An 18,187-nucleotide genomic window follows, 5' to 3' on the forward strand; every position below is an offset into this window, starting at 1 on the left:
ACGATCAGCTGTTTGGCTAAATGATATTATTGAGATTCAAATAGTGACAGGTTGCAAGCCCATCGCCTTAAAGAAGAATCCAAAGTATATTATAAGCCTATTCCTTAGTGCCTGTTACGACATCCACGGGAAAGAGATGGAGTGATCCTATTTTTTTATTGGTGTCGGGAACCACACGGCATGGAAAGATCTTATTTACATTTCAAAAAAGTTGTAACACTTTGTCTTTAAATGATATTTTATTCAATCCAGTCCAAAACCGGATGGCAAAGGCAAGAACCTGGTGACGCAGACTGAATTCCCGCCGGGCTTGTTGTCTCCGCCGCCGTACTGCGAACGTTGGGTGCGCCGACGCATGGTACACTTCACGCTGCCGTACGACATCTGGTGGCAGCAACACTACAACCAACCCGTACCGTCGTGGAACTACAAGAAAATTCGCACTAGTAAGTGGTTTCTATTTGCAACACTTTGTTTTCCGGTGATAGAGAAGAAGCTGGTACACCAGACCAGCATGAAATTCTAATTCTTTGCTTAGATATTAAAAGGTACTCTGTTTTTACGACTCCGTAATTATTATAGCTTAGAAAATATGTTTCCTTGTTGTACAGACGTATATTACGATGTGAAACCATCTGCGGAGGAATGCGAGAGTGTGGCTTGCAACTGCGCGCCGTCTTCGGGCTGCAACGAGGACTGCATCAATAGACTCGTATTCTCCGAGTGTTCTCCACAGCTGTGTCCCTGCGGGTGAGAAAACTACCATATATCCAAATCTATTTCATTTGAAATGCGGGTCAAAACGCTAGTCCTACTACTATTGTAAAGGCGAAAGTTTGTATGGATGTATGGATGTTTGTTACTCTTTCACGCAAAAACTACTGAACCGATTACCATGAAATTTGGTATGTAGGTAGCTGAAGACCCAGAATAACACATAGGCTACTTTTTATCCCAGAGTTCCCGCGGGATTGATAGGGTTTCCATGCAGACGAAGTCGCGGGCGGCCTCTAGTTACTACATAAAGCTACACTCAACGAGCTATATTCCGCCACTACTCAGGGTCCTATCAACTTGCAATTTGAGCCAAATCTATAGAAAGAATGCGCTGCAATCGCATTTCCTTTCTCTTACAGCGCACCCTTATTTGAATCCCTAAAAAATCTAACAGTACACACCCCATATTCTAGGCGGGCTGATGTTAAGATAGTACGCCTCTCATAGTCGAATATTCTCCCGAATCTTATCCTGAAGACCGTATATTTCTTCCCACAACCAAAACGTTGCAAAAATTTAAAAAATATTTATAAACATTGTTCAGTGACAGGTGTAAAAATCAGCGGATCCAGCGGCACGAATGGGCGTCCGGCTTGGAGAAGTTTATGACTGAGAACAAGGGCTGGGGCGTGCGCACCAAACACAAGATCACATCGGGCGACTTCATATTGGAGTATGTGGGGGAGGTTGTCTCTGATAAAGAATTTAAGGTACCGTCGTGAACCTTGTAATATAATCTTATGATTTGAATTTTAGAATTTGATGAAATTTTTAATTTCCTTTGATTGTACAGGAGCGCATGGCCACACGGTACGCCCGCGACACTCACCACTACTGCCTCCACCTGGACGGCGGTCTCGTGATCGACGGGCATCGTATGGGCGGCGACGGACGCTTCGTCAACCACTCCTGCCGCCCCAACTGCGAGATGCAGAAGTGGACAGCCAACGGTGAGGCTCACCAACATTGTATAGCAGCTACTTCCATTTGCCCCATAGCACGGCACACGCGAAGTCGCTTTTATCGCTTGAAAAAATAACGTTGTTTCGCTTTTTATAATGCCGTGAAACGATACAGCGATTGTTTTCGCACGATAAAAACGGCGTCGGCTGGAAGGTGGTTTTATGTTCAGATAAAAATATCTCTTATTCTTAATTCTTCTTAATTCTAGTAAATAATCATGCAGAGCTCAGTATTTGATTTAATTATAGCAAGAAATGATTTATATACCTACTTTACAGACCTTGTTCAAATCATTATTTACATTTATAATCTTAAAATGTTTAACCTATTTGCATACTTGAACATTAAAGTATGTCATCGTATTTATTAACATTTTAATTTTATCTCATTATTCGTTGTAGGTACATTCAGAATGGCGTTATTCGCACTGCGAGACATCGAACCAGACGAGGAGTTAACTTACGATTACAACTTCTCGCTGTTCAATCCTGCAGTCGGTCAGGTAATATTGATAATTCCAGTTAAAATCCGTTTAAAGATGAAAAGTCTTGTGACCTAATCAACTGAATGGTCAGACAAAATAATTATGTTTTATAATTTAGTGTGGATGAATTCATACACTTTTAATCGTATCAACCAATTAAATTATCGATTATGTATCTGAAATATATTTTAGCCTTGCAAATGCGACTCCGAAGATTGTCGAGGCGTGATCGGTGGTAAATCGCAGCGCATCACCAAACAACCGCTCAAGACTCAATCCCGGACTCCATCCAACAATTCCACTCAATCTTTAGTCTCCAACCAGCCTAGAGTCGGCCGCCCGAGGAAAGCGGTCAAATGTAACAAGAAATCTGAACAATTGACTGTGACAGCGTGCGATATAAAGAACATGACGATACTGAAGTACCAGCAGCATTTGAATAAGTTATGGCAAGAACCACAGATGAAACCGCTCACGGCCAAAGAGAGGAATTTGGTAAAGGAGAGGCATTGCTTCTTGTTCAGGAATTTGGAGAGTGTTAGTATATTTTTTGGATAAATTTTATAGGAACTAAAAACTAAAGTAATCAAAACATTTTATTGATATAGTTCTTGCAAAATTTTCCACGTTTAAGTAGTAATCAGATCTAACATTTATAAAAAAAAATTAGTTCTCTCAAGGTCATTTCACTCGTTCTAAAATCTGTTTCAGACAGGACACTAATTGTAAATGTTATTTCCACAGATGCGTCGAATAAGAGACCGCCTCGCGCTAGGCTTGCCCCCGTCTCCGCCCGCCGCCCCCGCCGCAGCCCCCGCTCCCCCCGCAGCCGCCGCCCCGCCGGCGCCGCCCGTCGTCAACGTGAATCCTCTAGCTTTACCTGACACCATGAACCCTGAAGTGTTCCTCTCGAGATTACAAGCCCTGAGGTCGCCTCGCCGTGCCGGTATGAAAGTACTTCGCGTGGAAGATGAAGAAGAGTTGGCAAAAATGTCGCAGAAGGAACGAAGAGCGAAAGCTCTCACCGCTTTGTACACGGCTGTCATATCTGTTAAAGGTATCCGTCTATTTGTCAACTGTTAATATAGGAAATAAGTATGCCCTTGGGGTGTATGGAATAGTAGTGATTATAACGGAAACTGAAAAATCATAATTTCTCCTTGTCATGTTTGAATGCTATAAAAGTCTTAGTTAACTCAAAGTCAATCTGAAAACTTAGCTCACTATTGTGCGATTAGCACCATGAAAAAATGCGAGACATAAAGTAAGGGTAAACAAATCTAGTCTAAATTTGGCGGTAATCAACATTTTTAATAAAAATAAGTTTTATTTTTCATAAGACGATAAAGACAAGCCTCTCTGCACACCGCTGCTCAAGTTGAAGCCGAGCAAGTCCAGCGAAGGGGTCGCATCATCGGCCGATTTGTCCAGCATCGAGGCCAACATATCGGGCGACCAGTACGAGTCCGTGTCGCAGTTCGATGCTGATATGAACGCGGTGTTCTCGGCCGCTATACGCGACCATGGAAGATTATCTCCTTTGGGGATTTTGGCGACACAGTTGAAAAAGGTGAGGCTTTTTTTGCGTCAATAAGTAATACTTTGCATCCAATTTTGAAAAACAAAATCTTATTCTTTTCTATGAAACAATATTCTGATCTCAAAATGTAGCAAAGTATACCATAGGCCGACTTATCAGACCACCACTTCAAATTCGTAGCTCAGTACGATGTTGATATTAATTTGGTATAGGTTAGCCACTTAATTGAAAAGGTGAATATTTTTTTGTTCATGAGAATAGTTCATCAAACAACATTCTAGTCAGCAAAATCTTTTAGAATTTGCAAGTGGTTAACATATAAAACCCCCATTGTTTGTTTTCAGACATATAATTCTGCTAAGTCAGACTACGCGGAACAGTTGACTAAATTGCTTGGACCTGACGAGCCGCTGCCACCTGGGTTCTTGCAGAAATCTAAAGCTGGTATGTCCTGTTATTATTATCATTTACGTTATCATCTCTTTTTAACCGATTTCAAAAAAGGAGGTTTGTTTACTGCTTCTGTTGGTAACTTTCGATCGACTCGGGCTTATGTAATGGCAGAGCCACGAGATGACACTCACGTTATGTCTGATACAAGTAATGACATGTTATGTCGTAGTCTCGTGATGACACTCACTTTACGCCGCAATCACGTATCAAATGAGATCAATTTTTGATTTAACCAAAAAACACATAAATCACTCTGCGAGCGATGTTTGCTTATTATATATGTTGTGTCGCAGAGGAGGTGATCCTGTGCACGTGCGGGCTGCACGTGGAGGAAGGGCTGATGGTGCAGTGCGGTGGTGCCGGCTGCGGCGTGTGGCAGCACGCGCGCTGCCGGGCCGTGCGCGACACGCGCGCGCCGCACTACTGCCACCACTGCCGCCCCGCGCAGGTAACTGTCCCGCAGCGTGTTACAGCGCGGCGTGTGGCAGCACGCGCGCTGCCGGGCCGTGCGCGACACGCGCGCGCCGCACTACTGCCACCACTGCCGCCCCGCGCAGGTAACTGTCCCGCAGCGTGTTACAGCGCGGCGTGTGGCAGCACGCGCGCTGCCGGGCCGTGCGCGACACGCGCGCGCCGCACTACTGCCACCACTGCCGCCCCGCGCAGGTAACTGTCCCGCAGCGTGTTACAGCGCGGCGTGTGGCAGCACGCGCGCTGCCGGGCCGTGCGCGACACGCGCGCGCCGCACTACTGCCACCACTGCCGCCCCGCGCAGGTAACTGTCCCGCAGCGTGTTACAGCGCGGCGTGTGGCAGCACGCGCGCTGCCGGGCCGTGCGCGACACGCGCGCGCCGCACTACTGCCACCACTGCCGCCCCGCGCAGGTAACTGTCCCGCAGCGTGTTACAGCGCGGCGTGTGGCAGCACGCGCGCTGCCGGGCCGTGCGCGACACGCGCGCGCCGCACTACTGCCACCACTGCCGCCCCGCGCAGGTAACTGTCCCGCAGCGTGTTACAGCGCGGCGTGTGGCAGCACGCGCGCTGCCGGGCCGTGCGCGACACGCGCGCGCCGCACTACTGCCACCACTGCCGCCCCGCGCAGGTAACTGTCCCGCAGCGTGTTACAGCGCGGCGTGTGGCAGCACGCGCGCTGCCGGGCCGTGCGCGACACGCGCGCGCCGCACTACTGCCACCACTGCCGCCCCGCGCAGGTAACTGTCCCGCAGCGTGTTACAGCGCGGCGTGTGGCAGCACGCGCGCTGCCGGGCCGTGCGCGACACGCGCGCGCCGCACTACTGCCACCACTGCCGCCCCGCGCAGGTAACTGTCCCGCAGCGTGTTACAGCGCGGCGTGTGGCAGCACGCGCGCTGCCGGGCCGTGCGCGACACGCGCGCGCCGCACTACTGCCACCACTGCCGCCCCGCGCAGGTAACTGTCCCGCAGCGTGTTACAGCGCGGCGTGTGGCAGCACGCGCGCTGCCGGGCCGTGCGCGACACGCGCGCGCCGCACTACTGCCACCACTGCCGCCCCGCGCAGGTAACTGTCCCGCAGCGTGCTACAGCGCGGCGTGTGGCAACTGTCTGTCTACCCCGCAAGGGATATAGACATGACCGTATGTATTGTATGTGTTCATGATTTACTGTCCTTAAATTTTAAATTTTAGGTTAACCAGGCAGCCTGTATATATTGTATTTTTCTTATACATTTCCCATGACATTGCAGGTTGACCGCGAGATCCCTCTAGACGAGTACACGGATGAAGGTCACCAGTTCTATCTCTCTCTCATGCGGGGCGACCTTCAAGTGAGACAAGGAGACACGGTCTACGTGCTCAGGGATATTCCCATTGACGAGAAACACCCGGATGTCAGCCAGAAGAACGGTGATAAAGCAGACTCGCCCAAGACCAAGCGAGTTGATAGGAAGAAGGTCAAGAATATTGGCAAGGGGAATAAGGAGGAAACAAATCAGAATAAGGTACTTAAATATATTATTTATTATCAAGTGGAACTTAAAAAGCAGCAGTCTGCTCAGGGGAGATGTAGGGGATATTTTTTTTGTCAATTTCTCCATCTAACTGATACTGAAAATGATGAAACTGACAATCGGAAGAAGCCTGACTCCCATACCATAGGGAAACCTTCAATGGGGGTCAGCACAACAAACTTTTGTTAACTCATACTGAATAAACGATATGTGTATTTGTATAACTCCACTTGAAATGATTTTCTTCACATAGTAACTCTTATACCAATGGATATGCCAACTTCTACATAATACGGATTTTATTAACCTTTAAAACGTTTATAAATTTCTCATTGTATCATAATCTAATTCCATTTTCAAATTATGGCTTCAACAGGGTTATTATTATTCATATTTTATTTATTTATTTATTATTTAGGTATATCTGATATAGAGATTTTATGAAATCAATTTTGAGTTAGTCAATTTTACATAAATTATACCATATTAATTCCAGGAGGTGGAAGTCCGCAAGCACACTTACCAGACGATCGGCGAGATCCCGGTATCAGAACTGGACATTTTCCGTGTAGAGCGTCTGTGGAAACACAAGGACACACAAGAGAGATACGTGTACGGCCACCACTACCTGAGGCCGCACGAGACCTTCCACGAACCTACTAGGAAGTGAGTATAATAAGAACCTCTTTATATTTATGAGATTTTCCTAGGTAGCAAGTATAAATCCTACGAACTCAGTCTTTAACTTTGTGAGTGGTGATTTGAATAAGTAAATTAAAATATATAATGTGTACTAGAAATATCTGAATAAACAAGCAAAATTTCAAATTCTTCATTTCTAATATTTTATTTTAATTTTCCATTTGAAGATATTATTTTGAGCCTGCCCGTCAGATATCAGTTTTAAATCTGTGTATCTTATCAGCAGATGTAATTATGAATTCATAGTTTTTCTGTAGCTTACACGGTTGATATGGCTTTATAAGAGTATCTGTATATATACTAATATTTCTTTGTTCTTCTACAGGTTCTTCCATAATGAAGTGATGCGTGTTCCCTTATATGAAGCAGTCCCCATCGAGCTGGTCATGTCACAGTGTTGGGTCATGGACCTCAATACTTACTGCAAGGTGAACATTCTAGTTAATCATTAAACTATCTGTTCTTCTAGTAAACACTTCTTTTGCAAAAATAAATTTTTGTTTATATTAAACATAGTTAAAATGCGGCTCATTAAAGATAATTTCCAACACATCATGAGCAGGATTATGGTTCTAAATAAATAAATTCTTTGGCAGGGTCGTCCCGTGGGTGCATCGGAACAACACGTGTACATCTGCGAGCTACGCGTGGACCGCACGGCGCGGCTGTTCTCTCGCGTGGCGCGCCCCAAGTACCCCATCTGCACTAAAGCATACGCCTTCGATCACTTCCCTACGAGACTCAAGATTACCAGGACTTATGCGGTATGTATTAATTTCATTTATTTCAAGTTTTATTCAGTATTATCAATAAAAAATAGAGCAAAACAAAAGAAGCAGGCAATGATCATGGAAAGTGGAAGACCTCATATTTACTAAAGCGTGATCACTTCCCTACGAGACTCAAGGTCACCAGGTTGTCATTTAAAGCTCACCATCGTCCTGGCGTTTTATTCCCTAGTTGCGTCCTCGCTAATGATCTCAAAGTGTTCGTATCTCGTGAAGAGAAAACAAAGGAAAATGTTTATTGTGTCACCAAAAAAATTAAATTTCTAAAGTGGAGTAGGGCACACGACACGTTTTCCTTGATACTTCGACAAAGGTCCTTTCGTTCTCAATCCGCGTTGTCTTTTTGCATCATATTTCTTTTTCTGTATTGTATTATAATATCCATCCTATTAATGTAATAGTTAACTGACTTTTATGTTAAATTTCCACAGCCCCACGAGGTGTCGCCAGAATACCTGAAGGGAAGGGCGGCAAAGAGCGCGGCGCTGCCGGAGAAGAACAATAAGACTGTGAACAACAAGGAGCAGAAGAAGAAACCGATGCTGGCCTTACCAGACTCTAAGGTATGTTAAAACTTTTACTATGATGTATAGATGTTTAAAATATAATGAAACAAAAAAAATCTATTATGTGGTAATATCAATATTTTTTGTAGATTTTAATCTATTGCTTACATTTTACATTGCAAATCGTAGCTGTAATAAAGTGTGCGTGTTCCCAGAGCGGCGCGTCGTCGCAGTCGCCGGAAGCGCGCCGCGCGCAGCAGAAGGAGCGCGTGAACAACATCGCGCGCGGCCTGCTGGCCCGCGGCGGGCCGCGCGCCGCGCTCGACGCCTCCTACCTGCTGGCGCCGCGGCGGCCGAGGCTCCGGGCCTCTTGACCGCCACAGGACTCGCCCTGTGGAACTTGCCGCGTCTGCGTCGGCTGCCGCGGGGATAGACACAAGTGATAGTTAGTGTACACACGTGACAGTCATACTTTCAGCAATGACGGCGATCGACACGCCTTTCAACTTCTTTCGCCGACGAGAGAAGCACAAGTGTTAAACATGTTGGAATCAAAAAAGATAGACAGTTTATGTGCACCAGTTAAGTGTATCCTTACAGAAGGCAGCCTCCAAGCTGTTAGTCGTCGCTTTGTACTGATTATTCAGGCCTGTATGTTCATAGACCACATTGAACCTCATGCTCGACATATTTTGGCACCGACGAGGACACACCGGCGACGAAGGTAGACCTTTCTGTATTGCGTTGTTCTTGGCTATATTGCCTTAAGTAAAAGCCAGAAAACAGTTTACTATTAGACAGTGCTGGTTCACTGTGAAATAATATTCGTGCTTTGTGCTACATGTGTAATTACGGTGTTACTTTTGACAAGTAATATGTATTCATTAACATGTATTAATTAACATATTAGACATTCTAGAAAGAACATGGTAAAACTAATATTTTGCTTTTGTTTTTTTTTACCTCTAATATATTCAAAATTCTATATATGTACAATGTTTTGCTTCATTTTGATATGCATAATATGTTACTGTAGTCCTTGATTTGTATGTTGTAATTGATTTTTATTTCTGAATTAATAAACAAAAATTCAGATAACATGTCTTATCAAAACTTTTAAATTTTTTAAAAGCGCATGAATTACATAATTTTTTATAGTTGTTACTGTCTAACCAGTTTCACCTGTTTAAGTACTTTATTTTACAACATACAATAAAATGTCATATTTTATAAATTCATGAATGAAATAGTTATCATTGTAATATAAATCAATAAAAGAGCACAAAGTAAAAAATAACAACTAATAGGCACTATAATTACATTAAAATGGATAAGTGTCTTTATTGTATAGTAAAAGATAATATAGTTGCATGTATTATACATTCCGCTAATAACAAATGAAGTATTGCCAAATGTATGGCTTACAGTGAAACTACCCACAGTTAAAGGAATCTCTTGTAAATATCGAATCATGTCTCATTGTAGGAACTAAGCTGTAGAACCCATTAAATTATATTTTTCTAATCATAATTAAGTATTTTGTTTTTGAAATAAGATATAGTAAACATTTAGATATTTATTTAACACTTAGTATGGTTCAATGGAACCTATATTTTTTACAATAGTAATCTCTTATATTAAGTTAAATTATGATTTTAATGCTTAAGCTGCGTGTAAGATTGCAGCATAATCAACTTACATTATCATTAAGGTTTAGTATAGAAATAATTATATTTTTACATAAGTAAATCTTGTGAATATTTGTTATAGTAAACATTTGTAGTTTTAAGACATAGTTAACGACCACTGGTGCGACTGATGTTGAATGTTGAAGAGTTTTAATAGAGGTTAGATAAAGATGCGTTGTTTGGGAGGTTGTTACTGTAATGTTTATAGTTATTGTAGCTGGTAATCTTCCATTAGGCTATGTCTGGGAAGATCATTTTGTCCTCTGTTCGTACAAGAAACAGTCAAAGAGTTGGTGAATATAAAGTATTATAGCTACTTCATTAGAACTGTTTAAAGTTTTGTTACTTATCAATCTTATTGATTGTTCTCTCTTATAGTGGAAGATGCAGCCTTGCTCTTTTTATTGAAGCATCTCAGCTGAAAATTAGAGTTTTGTAAAATTTGTTGACAATTTTTAAAGTTGGAACGCTGACCAAATTCAGTTAGGAGTTTTGATGCACAAGTTGTAAGCGGCCTTGTCTTTGTTACGTTGAAAACGCGAACAAGAGCTACGATGCACCAATCAAAACAATCAGTATAATTGAACCAACTTTGACTATACAACTATTGAAAACTTTTTGGCTTTTTTCATGCCCTTTATCTCTCTATTTTGAATTGTAAGTTGTAAATATTATAACGATTAAGGGTGGTTGGTTGTTTATTTATATAAATCGATACATAATATATTACTTACTGTATGGACTTTTAGTTATACTAAATGAAGTTTCTCTGCTTTGTTTAATTTTAGTCATTGCACGCCATGCAAATTTTCTTTCTAGCCTTTATTATTGTGATTACAGAGAACAAAGTTGTTTTTGTTTCTAATTTATTTGTAAAATACTGTTAATATTTACACATATTTTCTCGACTTTTCTTTTTTACCAAATTTTTGCTATGGATTTTTTTGGCAGTGTTAAGAATATAGATTGAAGCGGTTGATCCCAAAATCTAGTACAAAAGTGCTTCTACAAATCTTGCCTTTTTCTAATTCAGGATAAATTTGTTTGTGACTGTGTTTCTAAATTTATTCTTTTTTGTAGTTAGTCACATATTAGTTAGGTTAAAAATAGATCGCACTATAGATAATTCATTATTATTCTGATTATAATAATTATATATTGTTGACATAAATCAAAGAAGTTGTTTATAACGTTTTGACTCTCCACGCACTTCCAGAAATAGATAATACAATAATCTCGCCTTGTAGGTCACAGTTAATAAATAGAAGATAAATCAACGGTAACAATACTTAGGTAAATTCCGCTAGTGTACTTAATGAAAGTAATTTTCAATAGTCAATAATTGTAATAGTTTAAGATTTCATTGCTTTCTCTGTGTGTTACAGTTAGGTTTTACGATTGTTAAAAATAGTGACAATAGACACAATAGTACGTAGTTTTTCGAGTAACAGACATTTTGGGATCAAAATTGTAGCTCTGATTAGCGAACTAAATATGTTGAAGGAATCTACTTGGACCTTGGAAGTGGCAGAATGTAGATGCAGTGCCTTGTGGATGTATGAGTTTTATTTTGTAAGTACATCCATCCGACTTGCTTGTATTGTCAAAGTATTGTTTTTAGACTAGTAATCCCGGTGAAGGTTCAAGTTGATTTTTGCCACTTTCGACTCATTCGGATTTCTGTTACGAGGTATTACTTGATGTAATGAGCAGCTTTATTATTTATGTATTTGTTTTAAGATGCCATTTGTTGTATTGTAACTCATGTTTTAATATTAAAAATTTGGATCAAAATTTGTCTTTTAATTATAGCCTCGACTTTATTCAATTTGAATCTCAATTATATCATTAACTCTTACAGCTGAACGTGGACTTTCAATCTTTTCTAGGCTGTGCAGACTCTGCCTACCCCGCAACGGATATAGACGTGATAATAATGTTTGTTATTTAATTTTCATGTCTTTTCCTTACTACGGTTTCCATCCGACTTTCGGAGATTCTGCCCATGTCATGGTTTGAAGAGAAATTTTCATGACAAAGCAAAGTAACATGATGTCTAGTTATGTCATGCTGCGTACACGATTTAGTTTCGCTAGCCTTCTTTGGTCATTTGGACAGGTTTGCAAACGCTAACGAATACATTCTAGAGGTACAATGAACGAACATTCGTCCGTCAAATCGTCAGTTTTTTCTTTATTCTATGTCCAAGACTATTTCATCTAGTTCTACCTACCATTAGTTCGATAGGTGGTCGAACTGATCGGATGTTTTTTTCCAAATTTTTATTCTGAACCATACATTTAAAAACTTTACTTAAAGTACTGAACGTGTGCCGTGTGGTGCCCATTAGGAAAAAGAATAGGACCACTTTATCTCTTTCTCATAGATGTCGTAAAAGGAGACAAGGGATAGGTCTATAAACTTGGGATTCTTTAGACGACAGGCTAGCAACCTGTCACTATTTGTATCTCAATTTTATCATTAAGCCAAACAGCTGAACGTGGCCTATCTGTCTTTTGACCGTTGGCTCTGTCTACCCCGCAAGGGATATAGGCGTGATTTTATGTATGTAAGTACTGAACGTATGTTGACACAGTGTACGATGCAAGCAGGTTGTCGTCTTACGTTACTTAAGGGCGACAACCATGTCCTCGTAAAAGTAGATAGGTATTTATAGTAAGTTTGCGTAATAAGGGCGACTACCTTACACCTTGAAAATTTACGGAAATATTCAACTCTAGGTCACATTGCTCCAATACAAGTAACTCGTGGCGAAACACTTGTATCACATAATAAGTATCTTGAGAAGATTTCAACTTCCCATGATTGAGTTAAAATCTGTTGATAGATCATTAAGTGTAATCCATTAATTGCTTTTTAATGAATGGTATTGTCCGTAGCAGCTAGTACCTACTGGTTAAGCGTAGGATTTAAAATAATAATAATCGATTAACGTGATTATTTACGTCTTGCAAATACTTAGGTACTCTTTCCAAAATGACAATTGAATTGAGGCTTCTATGGTCCACGGCATACGGATATGGTATACGGCATATGGTCAAACATTTCTTTTAGGCGATTCTTATGGTTTCAAGGCAAGCAAAGGCATTTCTACGGACTTTTATTAGTCCACTGGTAGGTAATATCATTAAATAATATAGTAAATACCCGTGGAGAACCGTTTTACAGAAGTAAAAAGGTTTCTCGATCTCGTGAACTTGAGCTTACCTAATTACCCAGTTGTAGTTGCTCCTATAAGCGGACGGTCAGTCATTTTATTTTGAGGGTTTAATATATTTAGAAATTTGTTCATGATAGCGTTGATTTTGTGTAAGCCTTCCCTATTCGTGTTGGGTACTAAGCCCTATTTGTTTATACCCCATACGGACTCGGAAAGCTTTAGTTCCTAGGCGTATGTAGGTATGTGATTTTAAGACATCATCGCAGGAGAAAAAGTAAACAAGCAGTTCATTCACCTGACATTTCTACAAGATTCAGGTTTTGTAGATATAAATGTAACGGTTAATATTTGTATGCACTTTCATCACTGTACCTAATACCTATTTAAACGTCTAAAATTAGTATAGGTATATTACAGTTACAGTATATGATACCAGCCATTCGACAGCCCGTATTGGTACTGAAAAATATAGGTTACCGTAAAAACTTATGAGATGTTATCACCATGATGGCCATTTGAATTGTTGACCATTATAAAGCTATGCTAAATACCTACCTACCTAATGATAGTCGAACTCGAATCACAAATGAGCCTTGTTTGATCAGTGATTCGGCTCGGTGGTAGCGTCCACTCGGTCAATTGTTTAACATTGACCTTAAATAGCAATTTGTGTTTACGATTTGACCGGGGTCTGAGCCTAAGCACCACGTCCCCCACACTGGGGTCAGCGCAATGAGAAGATTGGGCCTAGCGTCCGCCCGCATGCTATCACCAACTCAAATAGCCTGCTTTCATACTATTCCATGCATATTCTTATAATGAGGCGGGCAACGTTATTTGCATATTACTGTACAGGCAAGTAACAAAACCGTCGAATAAGCGTCGGCGGTAGAATCGGAAAGGTTAAAATGCGTGATGCGGAAAAGGCTCAGGTTCAATCAAATTCCACCTCGGCCATGTACTTGACTAGGTATTTCCGAAGTACATTAGTTTGAATACCTACTAACCGATGCTTTTGTGGTAAGCAATAATATCACGAGGAATCCTGCGCACGCCCAGGTAACCGGATGTGTAAGCATGATCCAATATGGGTTTAGGTTCCCCTGCCAAGGTTGAGGCGGTCAGACGGGAGTCGTTTCGTGTTAAAAACTCTAGGGTGGAGATGATATGACCGGGACTAGCGCCAGGAGGAAGAATAAGGCAAGTTACGAAAACAACACCTTGATGTTCAATGTGAAACGTCTATCAATTACATACACGGCTGTCGGCACTGCATAGTTTGAAAGCTGAAAGAGAATGACATAAACTATTCAATATTAATAGGTTAGTAAAAACCTGACTTTCCCAATCCAGGTCAAGGTCAAATAAAGGTGCACATAGGGCTCCTCCCCAGAAGAAGGTTGTGGGCAATGTTTAATAATCGTTCTGTAATTCAATACAAACAATTAAGCAATGACGAACGGGTGTTTTGTACACATACATACATATATCACGTCATTATCCCTTGCGGCGTAGAAAGAGCCACCAGTCTTGAAAGGACTGATAGGTCACGTTCAGATGTTTGGCTTAATGATAGAATTGAGATTCAAATAGTGACTGGTTGCTAGCCCATCGCCTAAAAGTAGAATCCCAATCCCTTAGTCACCTTTTCGTCGACATCCATGGAAACGAGATGGAGTTGTCCTATTCATTTTTTTTATTGATGCCGCGAACCACATTGCACGGGTGTTTTGAATCGTTTATTAATTACCTACTTATGATAAATAATTATAATATCCTATGGTACTTAAATAGTTACTCACTTAACAAACTACTTACATATGTAAATAAAACTGTTTAGTTTGGCTACAAATATTATTTCAGATTTTAATGACAGGATCATCATCATTGAAATCTGGAATAATATCTTTTCTACATTCGGTTTCGTGTGAGCGGAAATAGTTGCTTGTTGTTCTGGAAGTCGAGACTCTGGTTACTTCCTAAGAAAGCAATTACGTTATCATGTGTATAGTGGCATAGTAATGTTCTGCATTATATGGGTCAAGCAAACATTACTGTTTGAGCTGTCAAAACAAGCAGAATTACGTACTGCGGAAACAAACTTTAATAATTGAATACGCAGCGGATGTTACTTTGTATGTTAGCTTCTTAGGCTTCTACCGTTTTATTCAACGGTTTTAATTAGCTTGCCCCGAGAAGGTTAAGTACTAAGTAATTTATATTAAGATACATACGAGTATCTATGCCTAATAATGTCCAAATTTGTTTTTTACAATGATTTGCAGTTAACGTAACCATGCCCACAACCTACATTAACTGCCTAAATAACGTTAGCGAAATGTTACAACTTCAATGCAGAAAACTTTACAGTACATTATCGGATTATTCTGCAGTCTCTCAGTAGTATGTTCCCGTTGTGCCTAATAAAATCATAACAATGAAATTATTTAATAAAGAGTCATGATTTAGGCACAGCCACGTCGTGAAGCCAGTTAGTTCTAGCCGGCGCATCGCAGTGCTTCACACGGTACCTACTAACGTTGCAACATCAATCAGAAATATTCGGGAGTGAGAAAAGGCGGTATTTGGTACATTTCGGTATATTGTGGGGCAGTGGCGATACTACAAGGCATGGTAACTGCAGTGGCGCGAAAACAAGAGGACACAAAAAAGCTATTATTTGACAGTCTTCACATAATTATGAACACGTAAGTAACAGTAATCTTAATATGGTTTCAGATTAGATTTATTATTTCCTTTTGATGGTGGTTTCGCCAATGTGGTATAGTAAACATGTTACCTAGGGTAGGAAAATTCACGATTTGTTTTTCACTAAAAATAATCTGCATGTATCTTTAGCTAATCTGGGAAATTATCAGTTCGTGTAAGAAAATTGGTTATTGTGTAGTTAAATACAATATTTACGGATTTGAACCTTTGACCTTACTATGAATTAGTGATTTGATAGCCATTTCATATAGATACGAGATGCTAACCAAGTATAAGATAATTACATAAATTTGTTATACATATTGACTTGATAAGAACGCAACATGGTGGCGTAGGTTTCAGTCTGCTGTTAAATATTTGACGAATTTATGTTTTGTCGTTACTTGGAATTCGTATCCAAGTACCTAAATTGACGTGTCTCATTAAATAAGTAAAGTAGAACAAATGCCTATGTTTGCATTTTCTTTATCATTCGTCACTTACGAAAATTTTAAAAAGCGCTGGCTCTATTTTTTTTTTATTAATTTATGAGTCACATGAAAATTTTAACCATAATTTTCAGCGTGTATTTACGTATGGATATTTTCTTGATATACTTAGGCTAAGTACAAGAATTACCTATGAGCACACTTGAGTTTTATTTCCTTGGGAATTTCTATAAATCCCTCCTTAGTTTCTCTTTCTCATTTCAATATTCACACCTGATTGAGTCATTCGCCAGTAAAATTTAAAAAGATAGTTTATTATAATCTTTAGTAATAAGCTCTGTACATATAGGTGTTTGCCATTTCCTTAAGCAGTTTCTATTTTTAAAATGGTTATTTCATCTATTAATTTCTTTAAAAAAGTAATTGTCAGACGAGATTGAACCATAATTCATATTATGATGTCAATAGACCAATTGATTACATCAGCGCAGGATTACATGCCGTGTCATCAGTCACCAAGCCCACGGCTTCATTGAGACACGACTACCACGCGGTCAGACCAGTTAGATGATTAGCCCTACACAGAAAACGGATGCAATCATTGTTATAAGGACCAATAAATGACTGCTTGCATGACTGTGCTACGCAATAGGAGACAATAGATTCTTCAATCAAATATTTCTCTTTGTAGGTACTACTGGTCACTAACAATTTATGTATGCTTTAAATGTATAGATATAACATGAAATAAAAATTGTGAAATGAGAAAAACTTATATCTAAATGACTCCCTTGAAAAGGTTTACAAATAAACACGAAAGCCAATACCGAAATCACACTATTATTACAAGCTTTAGAATAGAACTACAAAATATCTACTTTTTATAGTTCGTTGAGACGTACTAATATTACCCTTGATTGTAAGTGTTATATTTTAAGCAAAATATTAATAAAGATTTTATTTTTTATTTTTAAATTACTTTTTTATTTCTCCGCATTAAACTTGTTGTCGTCGCGCAAGTGATAAGAGTGATAACGTTCTATTTCTTAGCTACAGAAGCACATCAATTATCCTTGAGTAAATAAAGGTAGGCAAATTGTAGTTGGGTCCTAGTCATACACTTACGCGTCATTTCAAAAATGTGAATATTAAAGAAAAGATCCTTTCAAAGCCGAAGCTTTAAGATATAAAAAAAAACAAAACATTAATGAACTGAAAGTTCTTACAGTTTTAATTCCGTATCCTCCTTCTCTTGATCATGAATCAGGAAAATGCCAAGAATGTATTTGAATGGATATTTTTAGCCATCATAGCAAACGCGATCACTTGAGGAAACCAGTCTTTATTTCATCTCGTTGGTAAACAAGGATCGCGTGATGGAAAGCAGACGGCGGATGCAGGCTGACTCCTGCTATCTAGAAACATCGATATCATACCCAGTGTTTTTAACTTTTGTGTTTAAAAATTTAATTGAAAAGATTCAAGTAGTAACCCAAAACATTATAATTTATATCGCAAAGCAATTACTAAATAATAATAAATGGCAAAAAAATATTGATTAGTTAGCACATGATATTATTGAAGCGTATTCCTGATGCTAGCGTTAACAATCGTGGTTTTCTTTATACAGGTTACACTAATATGGGTACATAATATGTTCCTAAAGATTCAATACAGTTTACTGCTGATTAATATTGATAAATAAATTTAAAACGTATTATTCCGTATGACTTGACACATACATAAGTATCGATTTTTTTGGGGCTATGTAAGTCATTTCTCCCGTAAATACTCGTATTTTACTAATTTTCACCTGTGACTATATGAAATTGGTTCAATGGTATTGACGTTTAAGACACTTTCACATATTATTTTCCAAAGATTTATAATATTAATCAATAGTATGGATTTATTAATTGTACTGATAAATATATCAGTACAGAATTTATTTATAAATCG

General features: G+C 39.7%; 1 protein-coding gene across 4 annotated transcripts in view; it reads left to right on the forward strand.

Moving 5' to 3' along the window:
- The window catches only part of LOC106129588 (histone-lysine N-methyltransferase ash1), a 43,383-nt gene extending 34,414 nt beyond the window's left edge, over positions 1-8,969 (forward strand). For 2 of the 4 annotated variants that reach the window (XM_060948383.1, XM_060948386.1), the window contains 16 exons: positions 253-446; positions 612-750; positions 1,322-1,487; positions 1,571-1,727; positions 2,142-2,242; positions 2,417-2,761; positions 2,969-3,281; positions 3,565-3,794; positions 4,109-4,208; positions 4,511-4,665; positions 5,942-6,196; positions 6,702-6,871; positions 7,233-7,335; positions 7,504-7,671; positions 8,127-8,258; positions 8,417-8,969. In XM_060948383.1, coding sequence (XP_060804366.1) covers positions 253-446; positions 612-750; positions 1,322-1,487; positions 1,571-1,727; positions 2,142-2,242; positions 2,417-2,761; positions 2,969-3,281; positions 3,565-3,794; positions 4,109-4,208; positions 4,511-4,665; positions 5,942-6,196; positions 6,702-6,871; positions 7,233-7,335; positions 7,504-7,671; positions 8,127-8,258; positions 8,417-8,575 — 2,887 coding nt within the window. In that variant the 3' untranslated portion in view covers positions 8,576-8,969. The remainder of the gene's footprint in view (positions 1-252; positions 447-611; positions 751-1,321; positions 1,488-1,570; positions 1,728-2,141; positions 2,243-2,416; positions 2,762-2,968; positions 3,282-3,564; positions 3,795-4,108; positions 4,209-4,510; positions 4,666-5,941; positions 6,197-6,701; positions 6,872-7,232; positions 7,336-7,503; positions 7,672-8,126; positions 8,259-8,416) is intronic. The other 2 variants (XM_060948384.1, XM_060948385.1) reach the window with 2 other exon arrangements.
- The last annotated feature ends 9,218 nt before the right edge of the window (positions 8,970-18,187 follow it).

This window comes from Amyelois transitella, chromosome 16 (genome assembly GCF_032362555.1).
Source record: "Amyelois transitella isolate CPQ chromosome 16, ilAmyTran1.1, whole genome shotgun sequence".
NCBI lineage: Eukaryota > Metazoa > Arthropoda > Insecta > Lepidoptera > Pyralidae > Amyelois > Amyelois transitella.